Source organism: Macaca thibetana, chromosome 2, assembly GCF_024542745.1.
Source record: "Macaca thibetana thibetana isolate TM-01 chromosome 2, ASM2454274v1, whole genome shotgun sequence".
Lineage (NCBI taxonomy): Eukaryota > Metazoa > Chordata > Mammalia > Primates > Cercopithecidae > Macaca > Macaca thibetana.
Genome location: NC_065579.1, coordinates 19929773 through 19949513, shown reverse-complemented (window position 1 = coordinate 19949513; position 19741 = coordinate 19929773). Strand labels below are relative to the sequence as shown.

The 19741-nt window shown below is 35.8% G+C and overlaps 1 protein-coding gene across 6 annotated transcripts in view; it reads left to right on the top strand.

The window, feature by feature from the left end:
• Nucleotides 1–19741, top strand: part of CMC1 (C-X9-C motif containing 1) — an 86970-nt gene that overhangs the window by 12438 nt on the left and 54791 nt on the right. For 4 of the 6 annotated variants that reach the window (XM_050779526.1, XM_050779528.1, XM_050779530.1 and 1 more), the window contains exons 2-3: nucleotides 8079–8113; nucleotides 16969–17058. In XM_050779526.1, the coding sequence (XP_050635483.1) occupies nucleotides 8079–8113; nucleotides 16969–17058 (125 nt within the window). The remainder of the gene's footprint in view (nucleotides 1–8078; nucleotides 8114–16968; nucleotides 17059–19741) is intronic. The other 2 variants (XM_050779527.1, XM_050779529.1) reach the window with 1 other exon arrangement.

Sequence of the window (19741 nt, the reverse complement as noted above, 5' to 3'; positions counted from 1 at the left end):
GCTGTTTTCTTCCGGGGACCTAATAAAAGGAGGAAATGGGACAGAGATAGGGTTTAGGGGGTGGAAAGTGGGGTCACGGATTTCATGACATTCTATGAGAAGGTCTTTAAGGTATATGTGTCTTGGGAGGATTTCATTATGGATATTCTTGGAGCATTTGGGTTTCAGTACTCCAAGTGGGGGTTCTTTTAGTGGTTCCTGTGGGAATGTAGGTAAATTAGCTTTAGGGGTACAGGCACAGTACTAGCACTTACATTTACTAGAAAATTTTACTTTTTAAGTTAGACATCTAAACAAACTTGAAGAATCTTTTTTGAGAATTGTGTGTTTAATATGTAAAAGGTTGTGGAGTTGATTAGAAAAATATTTTGTTTTTTATTTTTGTTTTGATGGGGTTTTGCCGTGTTGCTCAGGCTGGTCTTGAACTCCTGGGCTCAAGTGCTCTGCCTGCCTTGGCCTCCCAAAGTGCTGAGATTATAGGCATAAGCCACTTTGCCTGGCCTATAAGAAAAATTTTGATTTTATTATTGCCTCTATATCTCTAGAGTATCTTCTTAGACATAAATTACATTGGTGGCTCAGAACAAAAGAAAAAAGACTTGTTTAACATCTACATTTTGTATATTTATAAATTAAAAGTGTATTTGCCATAGAAAATACATTATTTTTGTCTCATTAGATTAACAACTCTCTGATGGTTGCTCTGTGAAATTTGAAAAACACAGCCTTAAGCAAAGACCATAAGAAAGAAAAATTGAGATCAAAGAGGAGTGTGTGCCATGGCAGTGGGGTGGGGGTTGGGATTTCAGTTCTGAAGCATGAAGTGACCTGTAAACCATTTCAAGGATTTTGAATTTTATACTAAGAACAATGGGAAGACACTGTAAGCTTTTAGGTAAGGCAGTGACAAACAGAACTCTCTTCACTTTGTGTTGATCTGACTTTTCTTTAGATCAAGAATAACCTTGATCTCAGCTACATATGGCATACGTGATGTGTCTTTCCAGAGTATCCCATCTGGAGGCACATGGTATCTGTTTCTCATAGGTGATGTTAATTTTGATTGCCCACTGAAGGTTTTGCCCTGTTTTGTTGTGTATTTTCTCTGTTTTGCAGTTAATAACTAATCTGTGGGAAGGTTAAGACCTTGTAAATATTTGCTTCTCAGCAAATATTTCCCTTTGATTTAGGGTTCTTTTTTTTTTTTTTAACCTGATTCAGTCTTTCCCATAATGGTTGCAAAATAATGATTTTCTACCTCCAGCACACTCCCTTCACATTTACTAGATGGTTGTTGACATTTTACTGTAAGCAAGAGATTGCTTTGTTTCATTTTCATTTATTTGTGAATTTATTATTGGTATTTTTGGTAAGGACTCATGAATTCCTGTATTTTCAATGGTTTATACTCTTTTAATGTACATAATTATTTTTTGTGCTCGAGTTTCCCCAGATTTGGCCAGAGTTCCCTTCAAACTAGCTTCTGGATGTTTGTCATGTGCTGTCACCATTTTTTTGAGCATTTTCTTTTTATTCCCTCATACAAGATATCACTGCTTCATCTTGTACCTACCCTGGCCAATCCGTAGAATTACTTATTTCTCTGAGAAGCCCTGGTTCCTTTTAGATGGGCACAGTATTAGAGAGTAAGAGCTGGTCACTAGAACAGAATATAATTTGGGTGATTTATTAATGGATTGCCTTTAGGAAAAAAAAAAAAAAAAAAACGAACCCTGTAACAGAGTAAGGAAAATAGGAGAGGGAAGGGGAAAAATCTGAGCAAGGGTGTGGTTTCAGGTCTTAGCCTAATCAGCTCTGATGTACCACATGGTACATACAGTTTATTGTGCCTTGGAGGCAAGGGAGCTGGGCTTTCATGCCACTTTTCAGTCATTGGTAACTGCAGGAGTTGGGAGAGGGACAGCAGCAAGGAAAACAGCAAAGGGCTACCATGGCCAGGGGCAGTCCTAATAAGGTTGCAGGTATGAATGCTCCAACATTCTCTGCTGCAGGAGGGATACCAGCTCTGTCCTAAAAATAATTTATCTGAATCTATTAGGAATCTTAGGACAGTGAGATTTCAGATTGTGACAGGTCAGGTAGGAATGGGTATTTGCACACATGTGTACATACACACAGGTGTGTGTACTGCATCCAGTAAAGTGTCACAGGTTGTGGTTAACAAGTTTGAATAACACTGGCTTAAGATATACCTAAGGTAGGCTAAGCTGTACTTTTTTTGTTGTTTTCTAGGCCATCGTATGTACTGTTCTCTCTAGAATTTCCCCCGTCTTCCCTACCCCCAAGTCTACCGAATTCTTGTTCGTTTCCACAACTCAATTTAAAATCAGTTTCTTAGGGGGCTTTTCCTGATTGCTACCACCTCCAGTTAAAAATTTTTTGTTAAGGTTTAGGATTAAAAACGCCACCAAAATATCGTGTTTTAGATATAAAGTCCTTTTCTTTGATGAATAAAAGGAAACCTACAGATATGATGTGCCTATATGTAACAAATAATTGGAGAAATAAAGAAAAACATGACTTGAAGAATAGGAATATTCTACCTGTGTAATATTTTTCATACAAATCCACCTCTTTAAATTCGTTAGAGACTAGGTAAAAGGATAGGTCAGTTAATTTCACCTAGATTATAGAGGGTTGGCCACCTACTCCCAGGGAGGCAGTGTACTGTTGTGGAATCAACACCGAATTTGGGAGTTAGTAAGCCTGACTTATTGTTTCAGACTTTGTCATTAACCTGTCCTTAATGACATAATATGAGATTTGAGGATGAGAAGTAGGGAAAGAGATATCCGGTAATCGCTAAGGTTGTTTCAAACCTTAAACTTCTATGATTCTAAATATTAATACTTGTCCTAGGTCTCAAGGGGTTCTTGACGCCACACAGAAATAAATTCAAGATTATGTATTGTTGCCTGGATTAGTACCTTTTTTAATTTTTTGTTTGGGGTGTTAAAATCATATGTGTAAAATTCTGTGTTTTTGATATCTGTAGATGTCAAAAATATGAGAAGTATTACCTTGTACTTGATATAAGTAGACCAAACAAAATTGTACTCAAATAAAACTATTGATACCCAAGTTAACATTCTCCCCCACAATCCCCTATTCTATTTTTTGCATTTTTTCTTTTTTTTGAGACAGAGTCTTACTCTGTCGCCCAGGCTGGAGTGCTGTGGCTAGATCTCGGCTCACTGCAAGCTCCGCCTCTTGGGTTCACGTCATTCTCCTGCCTCAGCCTCCCAAGTAGCTGGGACTACAGGTGTCCGCCACCATGCCTGGCTAATTTTTTTTTTTGTATTTTTAGTAGAGACAGGGTTTCACTGTGTTAACCAGGATGGTCTTGATCTCCTCTCATGATCCACCCGCCTTGGCCTCCCAAAGTGCTGGGATTACAGGTGTGAGCCACTGCGCCCAGCCTATTTTTGCATTTTTAAGTAAGAAGATTGAAGGAAAAAATTGTTAAAAATGTGGTGTTTACCATCCTGCATTGTGTTCTGCTAAAGAACTGTTACAGAGAGATTCTTACAGATCAAAAGATACGTTAATTACCTAAACATGACTAATTGGAATGTAGAGTGTCACATGTTTATGCTGCAGAATAAGGAACCTTGCTTGACTGATTCGTTATTGTATACACAATTCCTGGTGTGGTGATTGGTACATAATAGGTACATATGTATTTGTTTACAGTATATCCGTAACTATCAAACACTAAAAGTCTTTTAAATATATGTGTCATTTGTTAAGCATTACAACAATTTTATTGCATATTTACCATATGCTAGGAGTTAGAGGGAATTACAAAGATGAGTTAGACGTGGTCTCTGACCTCATTAAACTTAACTGTTACTCGCAGTAGTTCTCAGTCTGGCTGCATATTATAATTATTTGGGGAGCCTTAAAAAATATCAATGCCTGGCTTTTACCCCAGCATTTCTGATTTAACTGGTCTGGGGTGCAGCCCAAGCGTTAAGAATTTTGTACAGTCCTCTCAGGTGGTTCTTTGGTACAGCCAAGGTTGAGAGCTTCTGGTACCGAAATCTTTCTTAGTCTACTCAGGCTGCCATAATAAAATCTCGTAGACTGACTGAATGACCCACACAACATAGACTGGGTGGCTTAAAAAACGTACATTAATTTTTTTACTATTCTAGAGTCTAGGAAATTCAAGACCAAGGGGCAGGCAGATTTGGTTGCTGGCAAGGACTCTTTTCCTGACTTGCAGATGGCAGCCTTCTCCCTGTGTGTTTACATGGTGGTGAGCGGGGAGGGATGGGGGAAGAGGAGGTTGGAGGAGGAGGAGGAGGAGAGAGGGAGAAGAAGAGAGAGCCCTCTGCCTCTTATGAGGCCACTAATCCTATCGAATTAAGGCCTCACCTTTATGACCTCATTTGACCTTAATTACCTCTCAGAAGCACTATCTCCAGATACAGTCACATTGGGGGTTAGGGATTCAACATATGAATTTGGAGAATGGTAAACACAATTCAATTCATGCCAACCAGTGATCTAGCAGGAGAAGATTGCATATATAGTGTGATATGATGTGTTTAAGTCCTGGTGTGGTTATAGCAACAGAACGAGTGCAGGCAAAATCTTGGGGTTAGAGAAAGGAGAAATCACATTTTAGTGCTGAGGTCAGGAAGAACTTTGGGATGGAGAAATGTTGAATTGAGTTTTAAATAAGTAAACTTTGATAACAAAAAATAAGAGGTAGAAGATGGAAAACAAAGACGGAGATTGAACTAGAGTTTGGCTTTACCTGTTACTTGCTGGGTAATGCACGATTGCTTTGAGCTTTCTGAGTCTTAGTTTCTTTATACCTGCTTCTAAATGAGATGATGTTTGTAAACCAGTTCCATCCACCACCCTTTTCTTCTTTCTGTAAATACTATCGTGTTGCTTCTGTGTACTATATAGCTGTAAGCTGATTTTTCAGGTAAGAAGGGTAAAATAACCACTAGGTTGGCAAAATGAGAGTTTACATTGTAGAAAATTTAAGTTGGAATTGAGATGCTGGTGGGACTTAGAAACCACCAGTAGATAGTTGAAAATGTGGAGAGTTGGAGATAGAGAGGAGCACTGAGAACTCAGTATCATAAACACCATCTTTAAAGGTGGAACCTTGTGGGATTGCCCCAGGAGGATTAAGTGCAGATATTACCTTGAAAGTGTGTATACTTCTAATATTGTTACCATTGTTCAGGATATTTTTGAAACCCCTTTAAGATTTCCTTCCAGATTCTTCAGTACACTCATCTTAATATCCTCATTTTGGCAAATCTTTGTTCTGAAAGTTAATTTGAATTTAAGCCAAAGTTTAACCAGAGACAGTCTGGTGAAGGTGATAGATGATCATCCTGGGAAATGCTGCCTCTTCCCTTGTCTTGGTTTGTTTTGTGTTGCTATAAAGGAATACCTTAGGATGAGTAATTTGTAAAGAAAGGGGTGTATTTAGCTCACAGTTCTGCAAGCTGTACAGGAAGCATGGCATCTGCTTGGCTTCTGATGAGAGCATTTATGCTGTGTCAGAACATGGCAGAGAAGACCAAAGACGAAGCGAGCATGTGTGAAGAGGGACCAAACGTGAGAGGCATACTGACTTTTACAACAACCCAGTCTCTTGAGAACTAGTCAATTTCTCTGAGAACCAGCCCACTCTGAAGAACTAGTCCACTCTAGCAAGAGCAGGAATTCATTACTGCTAGAAGGACACAAAGTCATTCATGAGATGTCTGCCCTCATGACCCAAACACATCCCACTGGGCGCCACCTCCTTACACTGTCACACTGGAGATCAAATTTCAACATGAGATTTGGTGGGGGCAAACCATATTGCTCCCACCCCAAAACAGTTATATTATGGAACTGGTTTTCATGTTTACTTCAGATTAGCTCTGAAGCCATACCAAGAAAGATGATGTGATTTGAGCAAAGGCTGAGTCTTTGAAAGAAGTGAAAAATAAAATAATTCAATATAAAAATATAATATAAAAATAATTCTCCTATCCCATTATCAAAGTATTATATTTTCTTTATAGGAATTCTATGAAATATTGTAAGATAAAAGAACCAGTAGTAACAGGGTGGACAGAGGCTTGAGGAACATTCATAGTGTTGAGAATATTACACAGTCTTCTAGATTCGTATGAGAAAAACAAGTAAATCAGGCAATGTATTGCTAAGAAGGCCACAGGTATGCTGTCATTTATTACTTTGTCAAATGTCTGCTCCTGTCCCATAACACTGCTGATTTTCTACCGGGTATCAGTGGGAAATTGTGCTTGTAGGGGCAAAGACAGTCTTGAAGTTTTACCAAATAAAGTAAATGTGAAACTTGTTCATTTAAGAAAGTATGGCCACAATGGCGGTTGTAACACAGTTCTAAAATTGGCATGTCTTATTGCATAAGTTAATTTCCTGCTTTGGTATACTTTTAAATATGTTGTCCCTTTCTGGCCTCTTCTTGGTTAAAGCAGTGTGGGTGGAAGAGGAAGTTTTCACACCTAGCAATCTGCAGAATCTGAGGTCCAAGAAATAGGTGCTATTGGGAAATGGGCACATCTAGTGTGAACAAGGTGGTTAATTAACAGTGAAAGCTGATAGGACAGAGAAGCTCAGATGAAGCATACTATTGTGGGATATGGGTGGTACTTGACCCAGAAGCTAAGCAGAAATAGGCACATCTACCTCACTGATGTACTTTCCGTATTTTGTAAGCGTTTGAGTTTATACAAAATTAGATTGTTAGTGGCTGACCTAATATTTGATGTTTATTCCCTTTAAATGTGTTTTTCAACCAACTGACAAATTGCTCCTCTTGCTTTAAAACATTTTTTTTTCCCCATGGTAGGAAGCAGAATCAGAATTCCCTTTGATTTTACTTTCTGATAAAAAATTGAGAACTATGAATTTTTGAATATTGCTTATTCAAGTGGTGCTTCTGAATCACAAACTTACTGTCTAAGGGTTGTTTCCCTGCTTCAGCATAACGGTGGAAGCTCACTTAGCCTTGTTTGCTTAAGTGTCCTAAGGCCACCACTCGATGTGCATGGTGGTGTCATTGAAGGTTTAGAACCTAGGTTACATGATCTTGGCATTGGCACTTTATTAGAGGCTTGGTTCATTTCACCTCTGTGAGCCTCTACTTCTTTATCTGCAAAATGAAATCAAAATACCTGCGAGAACTGTTATGAAGACTGTTTATATTCATTGCCCTCATCTCCAGGTTTCACAGACATAGACAGGCTGGAGCATTGTGGGGGAAAAAACATCTCTCCTAGTCTTGATTTCCCTTTTTGTTTTTGTTTTGTCAGTTCAAGTATGGCTTGAAGGGAAGAAGGTGAATTTTCCTATTCTAAGATGTCACTTCCTTTACCCTTCCTCATTTTACTCTGTCATTATAGCAAGAAGGTATGAACAGACTGGCAAGAGGAATATCTGGTCATGAGCATACATATCTTTGTGCTGTTGAGGCAAACTGGTGTCTGCCTAGATTCCTGGTGTGAAGCACTTAGTGAGAACTAACAATTGAGAACTCTGGTCTCATTATATTGTACATCATGCCTTCTTCCTGGGGCTCTGCCTTTTGAAGCTCTTCATAGCTAGTAAAGAAGAGGGGCCAGTAGGAGGTGGTAGCTCACTCCTGTAATCCCAGCATTTGGGAGGCTGAAGTGGGTGGATCACTTGAGTCCAGGAGTTTGAGACCAGCCTGGGAAACATAGTGAGATCCCATCTCTATAAAATACACAGAAAAAAATTAGCTTGATGTATTGATGTGTGCCTGTGTTTCCAACTACTTGGGAGGCTGAGATAGGAGGATCACTTAAACCTGGGAGGCAGAAGCCGCAGTGAGCTGTGATCACGCCATTGCGCCCTGTCCTGGGTGGCAGAGTAGTACTGTGTCTCAAAAAACAAAAACAAAACCCCAAAAAACCCCAAAAATACTTCCCCCAAAAAGCTAAACAAACAAGAGGGACCCAAATATAGAAACTACTGCTAATGAGAACATTGTTGCAAGTTTATTACAAGCATTTTTCATGTTTTTCCTACAGAGTAAACAGTAGCACCAAACTGTCTTCAAGAAGAAGTAAGTGTAACTAGTAAATTTTTTAAAAAGTGGCATTACCTAAGTATCAAATTAGTTAAATTAGAATGTTTTCATTATTGAAAGGGCATAGCTTGCCCTTCATATATCACATTCTTTCCTATTAAAGACTCTGTAATATTCTGATTTGCTTCACTGTTGTCTTTGTGGATTCATAGCAAGTGCTGTTGTCAGTAGCCTTATAATCTAGTACTGCCATATTGCAAGAACACATGAGCCCCAAAGCAAAATATGAGCTAACAAATTCAGCCAGTGAAAAAGGTGAAAATTGACTTCCAGGTGATGATAGAATGTTGAGAACTTAGAGCTTTGGAAATTTTCCCTGGTGGTGTTATCCTGATTCATTAATTCAGTATAAATTTATGTGACTATACAGTAGCAAACTTTCAAAATTTAATTTTTAGTTTTTCAACCTCTGTACAAATGTATAACATATATACACCAGATTGAGATTAAGAGAATCACTTTGTAATATTGTGAATAAAAATTGCCATATCTATAATATTTGTAATGTTGAAGATAGCTTTTTCAAAAATTATAATTAATAAATCATTGATATTTAGTGGCTGGTATGCTATCAAGTAGGAAAATCTTTAGTAGAATTTTCATATTTTTAATACTGTCATTTCTGATTTAATACCAAGAATTTGGAAAATTTGAAATCAATATTAATACAATTCTGGAATTATTTATTTGCCCTAGGAAGTTTTAGAAGAATAATCAGATGTCTTGACAAACCATCAAGTTTTAAAATTTGACACGTTTTAAAAATGTGTTTGATAGAATATTATATCTTAGAATTCATAATGTAGGTACATTTTTATTATAATTTATTTTTGGAAAAATGGTTTGATATTACAAATCTATGTCTGTATTCGAGGAATTGATTTAAAGTAATATTGCCTTAGTCATTTAAGACCTAGTTGGAAGATTTATAGAGCAAAGAGAAGATTCATCAGGATGCATTATGACTAAGTTGTGTACATGAAAATTATATATGTGAAAAAAAGTAACAGTTTGAAATTGATTTTATAAATTGATCAGTATAATCCAGTATCTTCTAATCTGTTTAGTAATTACACTGAATAGTTATTGATGCCTAGTTATGATTTATTCTGTAGGCAAGGCAAAAAGGAATTTGTAGGGATAGTCTCAGTTTTATTCTTTTCTCTGTAAGTAAGCATCAGCTTTCCACTCTATAAGATGTGTCACAGTCCCTTCAAATTCAACATGTACACAACTGAATGTCTGTCTTACCTGATCCTCCTTTTGTATTCCTTAGCTCAATAAATGGTCATATCCTTTTACTTGAAGCCAGAAAACTAGGAGTCCTTCTTGAATCATCCTGTTCCCTCAGCCCCTTTAGGCACCATCAGGCTTGTAGGAACTCCCTCTGAATTTGTCCTTTTCTCTCCATCCATGCTTCCAGTTCCTTCTCAGTGCTTTGTTTTGTTTCCTCTTTTTTTTGAGACAGAGTCTCACTCTGTCTCCTAGGCTGGAGCACAGTGGCATGATCTCGGCTCACTGCAACCTCCGCCTCCTGGGTTCAAGCAATTCTCCTGCTTCAGCCTCCTGAGAAGCTGGGACTGCAGACGCGTGCCACCGCGCCCGGGTGATTTTTGTAGTTTTTTTTCACTAGAGACAGGGGTTCATCATATTGGCCAGGCTGGTCTGGAACTCCTGGCCTCAAGTGATCCGCCTGCCTCAACCTCCCAAAGTGCTGGGATTACAGGCGTGAGCCACTGTGCCCGGCCTGTTTCCAGTGGCTTCTGGCAAAGCCAAGGAAAAAGAGAATGTGTAAATAAATGATATAGCGAAGAGTTCAGGCCTATGGGCCAAATCTGGAAAGGCTTATAAGCTAGGAACGGTTAGTAACATTTTTGAAGGGTTGTTTAAAAAAAAAAAATATATATATATATACACACACACACACACACACACACATCCACACACATATATATATAATACATATATACACACATACATGACAGAGATTATATGTAGCCTGCAAAGCTTAAAATATTTATACTCTGGTTCTTAACAGAAATAGTTTGTCTACCTTTACATAGGCAATGAAAATTAGAATACAACCACAGGTGTCATAAAGAGAAAAAAAATTATGTGAACCCCTTCATATCATTTTTTTGTTTGAAAATTTAAGTGAGATAGTGTCATTGAGAAATATAATCTTGCTAAAACTTCAGCTGACTCTAGAGTAAGTAAAAAGCCCTTACAAAATTGAAACAAAAGTTAAAATTATCTTTGTGCCTGTGTGTCTTACACATACACACATACATACCCCCAAACGCAGGCCCTGATAGGTTGTGTATCGGTTAGGATTCCACCATGGAAATAATCAGTAGGAGGAAAAAACATATATATCTTAACATGTATATATATACACACACACATATATATGCATATATGTGCAAAATACCTTCACAACATCACCTGAATTAATGTTTGCATGAATAACTGGGGACTATAACCCAGCCAAACTGACCCCATAAAACTGACCATCACAGATGGTTTTTAACAAACTTTCAAGGAACTGAGAATAATCTTTGTTTTATACACAATGTTCTAGATAATATAAAGGGAGAGGAAGGTCCCTAATTTATTGTTTAAATAATACAACTTTAACACCAAAACAATGCAAACATAAGAGAGGCAAGTCATAAGCAAACACCGGCATGGTGACAACTGAAAAGATTTTAAACACAATTTGAGCATCCGAGACAGAGGTCTTGCTAGTTACTACTTAACCACTTTTCTAAATGATGTAGCCAGCAAGAATTAAGAAAGAGGATGCAAAAGTGTTTCTGTGATTGTCTACATAGAAATTGGAAAAGAATCTGTTGTCAAATTATTACAATTGAGAGAGGTTGTATTGATTATAAGGACAACATAAAAAATCAGTTGAACCTAAACACCAGCAGTAAATAATTACAACAGGTTATTTATGGAAAGATACATTTACCAATAGAAATCTAATGAAAGATGAACAATAACTTTAAAGAGAAAATTATGAATCTTTTTGTCTACTTAGTAACCTAATTTCTAATAGTTATGGGTTGAAATCTTCCACTGTGAGTGCAGATTTCTATAATTTTTTAAGCTAATCTATTTTAAATTGAGGTAAAATATACAGTGAAATTTACAGATCTTAAATGAGTTTTCATAAATGTATATACCCTAGTGAAGACATTTTTCAGAGAGTACCTTTTCAGCTCCCATAAATAAGCACTGTTGTAATTTTTATCACCATAGATTAACTTTGCATGTTCTTGAATCATGGCAGTATGTACTCCTGTGTCTGCTTTCTTTTGCTCAGATGTTTTTAAGATTCACCTAGGATAGATCACCTACCCTACTGATAGTAATGGTATACCAATAGTATCATTGTTTTTTATTGCTAAGTAATTTTTGGCTATTCTGAATAATGCTTCCATAAATAGACTTGTACAAGTTGTTTTCTAGACTTATATTTTCTTTTTTTTTTTGGAGACTGAGTCTCGCTCTGTTGCCAGGCTGGAGTGCAGTGATGCGACCTCGGCTTGCTGCAACCTCCGCCTCCTGGGTTCAAGTGATTTTCCTGCCTCAACCTCCCAAATGGCTGGGACTTCAGGCGCACGCCACCACACCCAGCTAATTTTTGTATTTTTAGTAGGGATGGGGTTTCACCATGTTGGCCAGGATGGTCTCTATCTCTTGACCTTGTGATCCGCCCGCCTTGGCCTCCCAAAGTGTTGGGATTGCAGGTGTGAACCAGGACTTACATTTTCATTTATCTTGCATAAGTGAATACCTAATAGTGGAACATATTTAACTTTATAACTCAGCAGTTTTCCAGAGAAATGTATCATTGCATCGTCCCACCAGCAAGATATGAAAGTTACAGATGCTCCACATTCTCTCCAATGTTCATGTTGTCATTGTTTTTAGTTTTAGTCATTCTCTTGCATTCAAAATGATACAAGGGGTTTCATTTGCAGTCTCTTAATAATTAATGATTTTGAGCACCTTTATATATATATATTTACAATTTGCATATCATCTTTTGTGATGTGTCAGTTCAAGCCTTTTGCCCATCTTTTATTGAGTTTTTATTATTGATAGGTAGGGGTTCTTGATATATTCTGGACTCAAGTCCTTTGTTTTATTTATTTTTATATAAAAAAATATATATATATGAAGTAAGTTTTTCCTCCTGGTCTGTAGCATGCCTTTTCAAAATTTTCTTAATTGTGTCTTTTGATAAACAAATAATTTCATATTAGTGAAGTCAAATTGATAATTTGTATACTTTATTTTTACTGCCTTATGCCCTTTTAAGAAACTGTCTACTGCAAGGAATTGAAGGGTCTTTTTTGTTTAATAGTTTTAGTTTTTACATTAGACTTATGATCCATGGCCAATTAATTTTTGTGGTTACTGTGAAGTAGGTGGTCAAAGGGTTTAACTTTTTTTTTTTTTCCCATGTTAATATGGTTCTGCCACCATTTGTCGAAAATACTTTTATTTCTTCATAAACTAGCCTTGGTTCATTTGTCAATAACTTTGTTGTTTATACATGGAAGTATTTCTGGATTCTTTTGTTCTCTTTTGTTACATTGCTCTTTTTGGTTACCCGAATTATGCCATCACTACATTGTCTTGACTTCTGTGGCTTTGTAGTATGACTTGTAATCAGGTAGTTGCTCCATAGCATCTAAATTTGTTCTTCTGTTTTAGTGTTGTTTTGGCTATTCTGTGTCCTTTGTGCTTCCTTATACATTTTTTCACTTTTTTATTATAACTTTATTTTGTAATAATATAATAATAATAGGAAACTGCAAAATCATGCGGTTTCCATGTATCTACCTTCTTCCCTTTCCCTAATGATGCTATCTTACATAACCATGGTATGTATATTCTCAGTGGGTGTGATACTGCCTTCAAAGGATAACAATTGACATTGGTGGAGACAAAAATACTCTCAACATATAAAGCACTGTTACACCTGCAGTACGTAAACATATATGCTTTATCTGCGATATTAACATTTCATAGGGGTACATTAGGAAAAAAGTGTCAAAAAAGGCTCCTTTTAGGGCAAAAATGAGAAAAGGTTGGGACAGGCTCCTATAATGAAATGTGAACACGGAAACTGGGAATTGGCAATGGTATAATATCGTTGCTTCAGGTACTAATCTTAGTCAAATTTCACCAGTTTTTTACATGCACTTTTTTTGTTGTTCTAGAGTTATATGACATCTAGATCATGAGGATTTTCTCCTGTGATTGTTTGTAGACTTTTTTTCTTTAACTTTTTATTTTGAAATAATTATAGACTCACATAAAAGTGTGAAAAATGCTATATAGACTAAGTGTCCATCTCATAGCGTTCCCCAGTGGTGACACTTATATATCTGTAGTATAATATCAAAACCAGGAAACTGAAGTTGATACAGTACTGTTAACTAGATTATAGACCATTTCAGTTTTCACCAGTTTTTACATGTACTCATGTGTGCATATATAATTCTGTGTAATTTTATACCATGTCTCTTTTTTTATAGGGAAAGCGTTCAGAGTTTTACTATTAAGTATGATGTAAGCTAGAGGATTTTTTGTAGATGTCCTTCATTAAAGAAGTTCCCTTCTGTTCCAAGTATACTGATTTTGTTTTTTATGAATGCGTGTAGAATTTTGTCCAATTTTTTGGCATCAATCGATATGATTATATGGTTTTCCTTTTTTAGTCTGTTAATATATCTGATGGATTACATGGATTGAATTTCTAACGGTGAACCACCCTTGTCTCCCTGGAATAAATCCAACTTTGTTGTTATGTATCTTTCTTTTTATGTATTGCTGGGTTTGATTTGTTAATATTTTGTTGAGGATTTTTGCATCTGTGTTCATGAGGCATAGTGGTCTGTGGATTTTGTGGGTATGTGTATGTGTTTTGTAAATACCGTTCTTGCTTTTGGTATCAAGGTATCTGTGCCTTCTTGAGTGAGTTTTGGTTGTTTTGTGGTTTTTTTAAAGGAATGTGTTCATTTCATTCTAGTTGTCAGGTTCATTGGCCTAAATTTGTTCATAATATTCCCTTATTATTTAAAAATATTTATCATTTCTGATGTTTGAAATTTGTAACCTTACTCTGGCTAGTGGTTTATAAATTTTGTTAATCTGATCCTCTCAAAGAACCAGCTTTAATTTCATTTTTTTTTCTTTTATTTTTTGGTATTCTTTATTTCATTGATTTATAGTTTGATATTTATCATTTCCTCTTTTGCTTGCTTTGTGTTTATTTTACCCTTTTGCTGGTTTCTCAACGTAGAAACTTAAGTTGATATAAGACCTTTTTTCATTTACTAGATAGGTTTTTAGTGCTACAAATTTCCTGCCAAGTACAGTTTTAGCTGGATCACATAAATTTTGATACATTGTTTTTATTTTATTCATACGAAAATACTGTCTTATTTCCTTTTTGACATTTTCTTAGATCCATGGGTTATTTAAAAGTGTGTTATTTAGCTTACAAATATTTGAAGATTATCAAGAGATCTGTTATTGGTTGCTAATTTAATTACATTGGTGTCAGGGAACATAATTTGTAGTGCTTGAATTCTTTCAGATTTATTGAGGTTTGTTTTCTAGCCACAGTATGGTTTATTTTAGTAGATGTTCTGCTGTTATTAGGTATTCTATAAATGTTAGTTAGGTCAAGTTAGTCGATCATGTTGTTCAAGTACTTCACAGTTTTAACATTTAAATATATGTTTTTGTAATATGATTTATATATTTTACATTTGTATATCATGTGTTCAGTTTTTTTTCTGTCAGAGCATATTCTCTGTTACATCTTGTGAGATATTTTATTTTACAAAGAAGGTTACAAAATTATCTCCCATCGTTCATGCTTTTCTGTAATGTGGTTTTGTTACCAAGAATGGAATCTGATTTCCTTCCACTTGAGTGTGGGCTATCCTTAATGACTTGGAATCAGTATAGTGCAGCATGAACGAATGCTGTAGCATGGCTCCAGGTAGAGAGGCCATTGGTAGATGTTCTGGTTTACAGTCCTAACTGAGCACTTCTTTTGGCCATTCCAGGCCAGGTGTCAGATACATATATGAAAAAAGAAGTAATTTTGGAAGTAAATCCTCCAGCCCCAGCTTTTGTAGCTGTTGAAACCAACACCAGAACCACCAGAACTTTGAGTCTTCCCAGATCAGGCCCTCTGACCAATAGTTTATTGTTTATTGTTCCACATCACTAAATTTGATTAGTGGTGGTTGTTGCACATAGTAGTCATTCCCCAGTATACGTAGGGGATTGGTTTCAGGAGCCCCGTATTTACCAAAACCTGTGCATTCTCAAGTCCTACCATGGGCCCCTCAGAACCCATGTGTATGAAAAGTCGGCCTGAGAAGTTGGTATACCATATAGGTTTGCATCTCCAAAATATTGTATTTTCAGTCTGCATTTGATTGGACAGTATCTGAGTGTTAAGTGGACCCCCACAGTTCAAACCCATGTTGCTCAAGGATCAACTGTAACAAGGAGATTACTTCTTTTTCTCTAGGGTTTGAAGGTGGTAAGCATTTTAGTTCCTATATATCTGAATGTTCTTAACCTCACTTATAATTGGTTGTTTAAAGACTCTAGAATTCTTCATAATTCTCTCTCAGAACTTGGAAGTTATTTCTCCATTGTCTTGTTGCATCATGTCTTGCTAGTGAGCCATGACGTAAATCTGAATCTCTTTCTTTTATGTAGGCAGTGTTTATTCCCTTTTGAAGCTTTTAGGATTCTGGGGTTTCAGACATGGTCCATTGCTGTCTGAGGACTCAGGTCTTTGTATTTGCCTCAGTATATTTATTATACTTCACAATAATCTAAAATCTTCTTTCCTGTATTCTTTTAATGGGAAACTGTCTGGTCTTTTGGGTATAAATAGCTATATATACCTTTTTCACCCATGACCTGAAGGCAGCAGAGGAGGTGACCATTTGGCTCCTATTGAGTCACTTTAATTAATAACTGTTTAGTTTACCCCAGGGAAGTTTTCTTGCTTTTCATATTTGCTGCTTCAGAGCATGGAGCAGCACCCACTTTTGGCATGCGTTTTTTTCCTGGACACTCTATAGCAATATGATCACCTCATTTAATCTGATCGAATCTGCCTTTTTATCTTTCAGAGATTCCTCATCGTTTTTGGTTCACTGAAGACACTTATCCCTTGTTTATTTTTCAGGACTCTCTTAGCATTTAAGGAGCAGGTGGGACTCTAGAGCAGGTGTTCAATTTGCCATTTTAGTTCAATTGTAGAAGTTGTGTTTAAAATGCACAGAAATCACATACGCTTTGTTTTCATATGGACTTGCAGTTCCACCTTTTCTTCTGCTAGTTCTTTTTTAGGCTACTCTTACTGCTAGGTAGAAAAAACTACTTGTGTGTCTCTTAATCTTGTATCTCTTCATCTATTCTTGGATCTCAGTATCAGTGAAAATTCTCTTTTGTGGATTATATTAATAAGGGAGTGATGATTTAGATGCCAACTTTGACAAGACTGCATGGAATATGTTATAAAGTAAAAGTGTCATAGTATAGTTTGCAGAAATTTTAAGAAACATGTTGCTTGTATTCCTCACATTTTTGTTGTTGTATATAAAAAAATCATTGCAAATATGATGAATTTCAATGATTAAAATAATCACAATTTCATAAGGTTGTAAGTTTTGAGTATATTTGCATAGGCTTTTAAGTAAACCAGAGTCTTATTTTTCCTTTAATCTGGTGATTTGCTTGAGACTTTATTAAAGAAAGATCTTTTTTTTTTTCAGACCAGCATCTCAGACATGTCGAAAAAGATATTTTGATCCCTAAAATAATGAGAGAAAAGGCCAAAGAGAGGTGTTCTGAACAAGTTCAAGGTAAGATTCAAATATTCATGTAAAGATCAAATTTATTTTTAATAATATGATCTGAATTTAATCCTTAGCCCCAGAATCAAGTAGTCAGTGAATTAATATGTATGAATTGCTTCTCACCCTTTTGCTGAAATACCAGTATTTCAGCTTTCAGAACTTCCAGTGATGTTCAATTCATTTACAGTTTAAAAATATTTCCCTAAATTACTAGTAAAAAACATCTTTTTTTTACCCTCAGAGGTACAGTTATATCCATAGAAAAACTTGGTATGAGTAATTTGGACAAACAAGTTATTCTGATGATTTTATAGAGGAGGAAGAAACATCAGATCTAGCCTATACCTGTTTTCCATCTGTCACCATATTCACATGTATATATATATTATATGTATATATTCTAAGGTGATTTTCTTTGGTGTCATTGTCTATTACTGAATTGTTAATAGAATCCTGATAGCACTTACAGTAAGTCTGGGGTTTTTGTTTTGTTTTACGTTTCTAAGTGGAGGATATTTATGTAAATACATACACTAGACAGCTACACATGTATGTTTTCTTTGGAAAATGTTTTAACATGAAATACTCCTGTAGATCTAGAGACATCAATGATTGATGTGCAATATTCTAGTGAAACATGTAAACAAAGCAGTGAAAGGTGAAAAGTGAGGCCATAATACATTTGTAAATGATGAGTTATTAGAAAAGCACATGGCAATATTACTGTAGAAATAGCTTTAAAAAAATTCTACCTCTTGGAAGGGCCATCAAAAAGAAGTAACAAAATTTTATGGACATAGGCTATTTTCCTGGCTTTACTTCTTCAGTTTCCGTGTGGTCATCTTTGTTGAGGGAACACAATTTTTAGCGAGGATGATGGGCTGCACTTCCACTGCAAGCTTCTCTACAGGGGAGCAGGGCTGTGTCAACTCTAATTTCAGGACTGGGTCAATAACATTTGGAGACTAGGAATGCTTTTGTTCCCTTCTCTGTCCTCTGCCCTTAGAGAGGACCTTTGCAATTGATGAACGGAGGTAATAAAATAAGAGTAGTTCTTTGGACTCAACAATGTGTGATGGTCATTTTTGTTTCTTCAGTAACTTATTATGACCTATCCATTTTAAAACTCATATAAATAACCATCCTGTGGTTTTACTCTTGCTTTCCTGTATTAGTTTAATAGTTTAATCAGAGTACCTTTCTTTAACACCTACCCCCAGGTGTCTTGAGAAGTCAACCTAGTGACACCTGCAAGTAGTGCATGTATGGCATTGGCAGGTGTCATGTTTATGGTCACAAGAGGTACAATGTGCACATTCCTCATAGAACTTAAAAAATGTATATCCTGATTCAGGTGAGGGGAGATAAAACTTAAAAACTCTATACTAAAGTTGTAGGGCTTTTTATTGCTAGGGAAATTTACTTATTACTGATATATCAGTCTGAAGTTATACATGTAAGTTGTATTTATGCTGTCTTGTAGCATATTATCTTTATACCTGGAATGAAAGAAAGCGAGCTAACTCAATTACAGATTTAAATTTTACTGACATAATTCCAAGGAAAATGCAGAATGATTGTATGACTTTGGGTTTCAGAACTGTCTTTCATTTTCTCTTAGACAATGAAACTTTGTTTTTAGTTTTTGAAATGAAAGAATAGAGTATAACTTTAAAATATTTATTTGTGTTACAAAACTAGTGTTTTATAATGGTACAGAAAATAAGTGTTTAATTTTCACTTCATCAGAAGTTGTTTAGGATGTTGATGTAGTTAAGTTTTTGCTTTTTCAACATACTTGAGTTTTCTGAAGACTGAAAGCATCTTAAAATCTGTGATTCATTTGGATTATTTAAATGTATTCATCTATATTAGAATGTAATAACATAATTTGAATTTCTTATAATTATATATTGATTTTTTAGGCCATGTGATTCAAAACAATGTTTTAGAATCTAAAATTGATAAGAGAATAAGAAGTCTATTTTCTAACCATATAAATTAGGAAATGATATACATTAGAATTATTCAAGCATCAAAAGAAAACTTCATTTAAACTGAACAGTAAGACATAATTTAGAATCGGGACATTTCCATTGTAGTTTATTTACTGTTTATAGCTTTTGCTTTATTAAATAATTATAGGATTTTGTATAAAAGCATTATGTATGCCAATTGTATGGTTCTTAGATAAAAGATACAGGAATTTTAATAAGTGGTCTGACTTTCTGCTAAATGCCTAAAACATGACTATGTAGGAAAGCTTTTCCGTTAGATTTTTTTTTAAAACGTCATTTCAACCCAGCTGATCATAAGAATTGGGTCAGACTGTCAGCAACTTAGGTTTGTGAAGGGAATGGAACAGCTTTTCCATGGACAAAGAGAAATGAAATCACTTTCAATGAAAGAAAGATGCCTCATTATAGTCACCAACAGCAGTTATTGACAGCTACACTTCCTATTAACAAGGAGCATTTAACTAAGAGTTTGGCTGTTGGATCTTTGGACTTGATCTAATTTGCTAGCATTAATTAGTTTCTTTTGAGCACAGACACTTGGTGCTCACAGCTATAGATCTGGAGGGCTAATTAGGATAGAAAATTGAACAGAATTGGGTAAGGCATTAACTTTCAACCATTACCAGCTGGGACACTGATAAAGACCACAGAGTCCAAATGTTACCTATTGA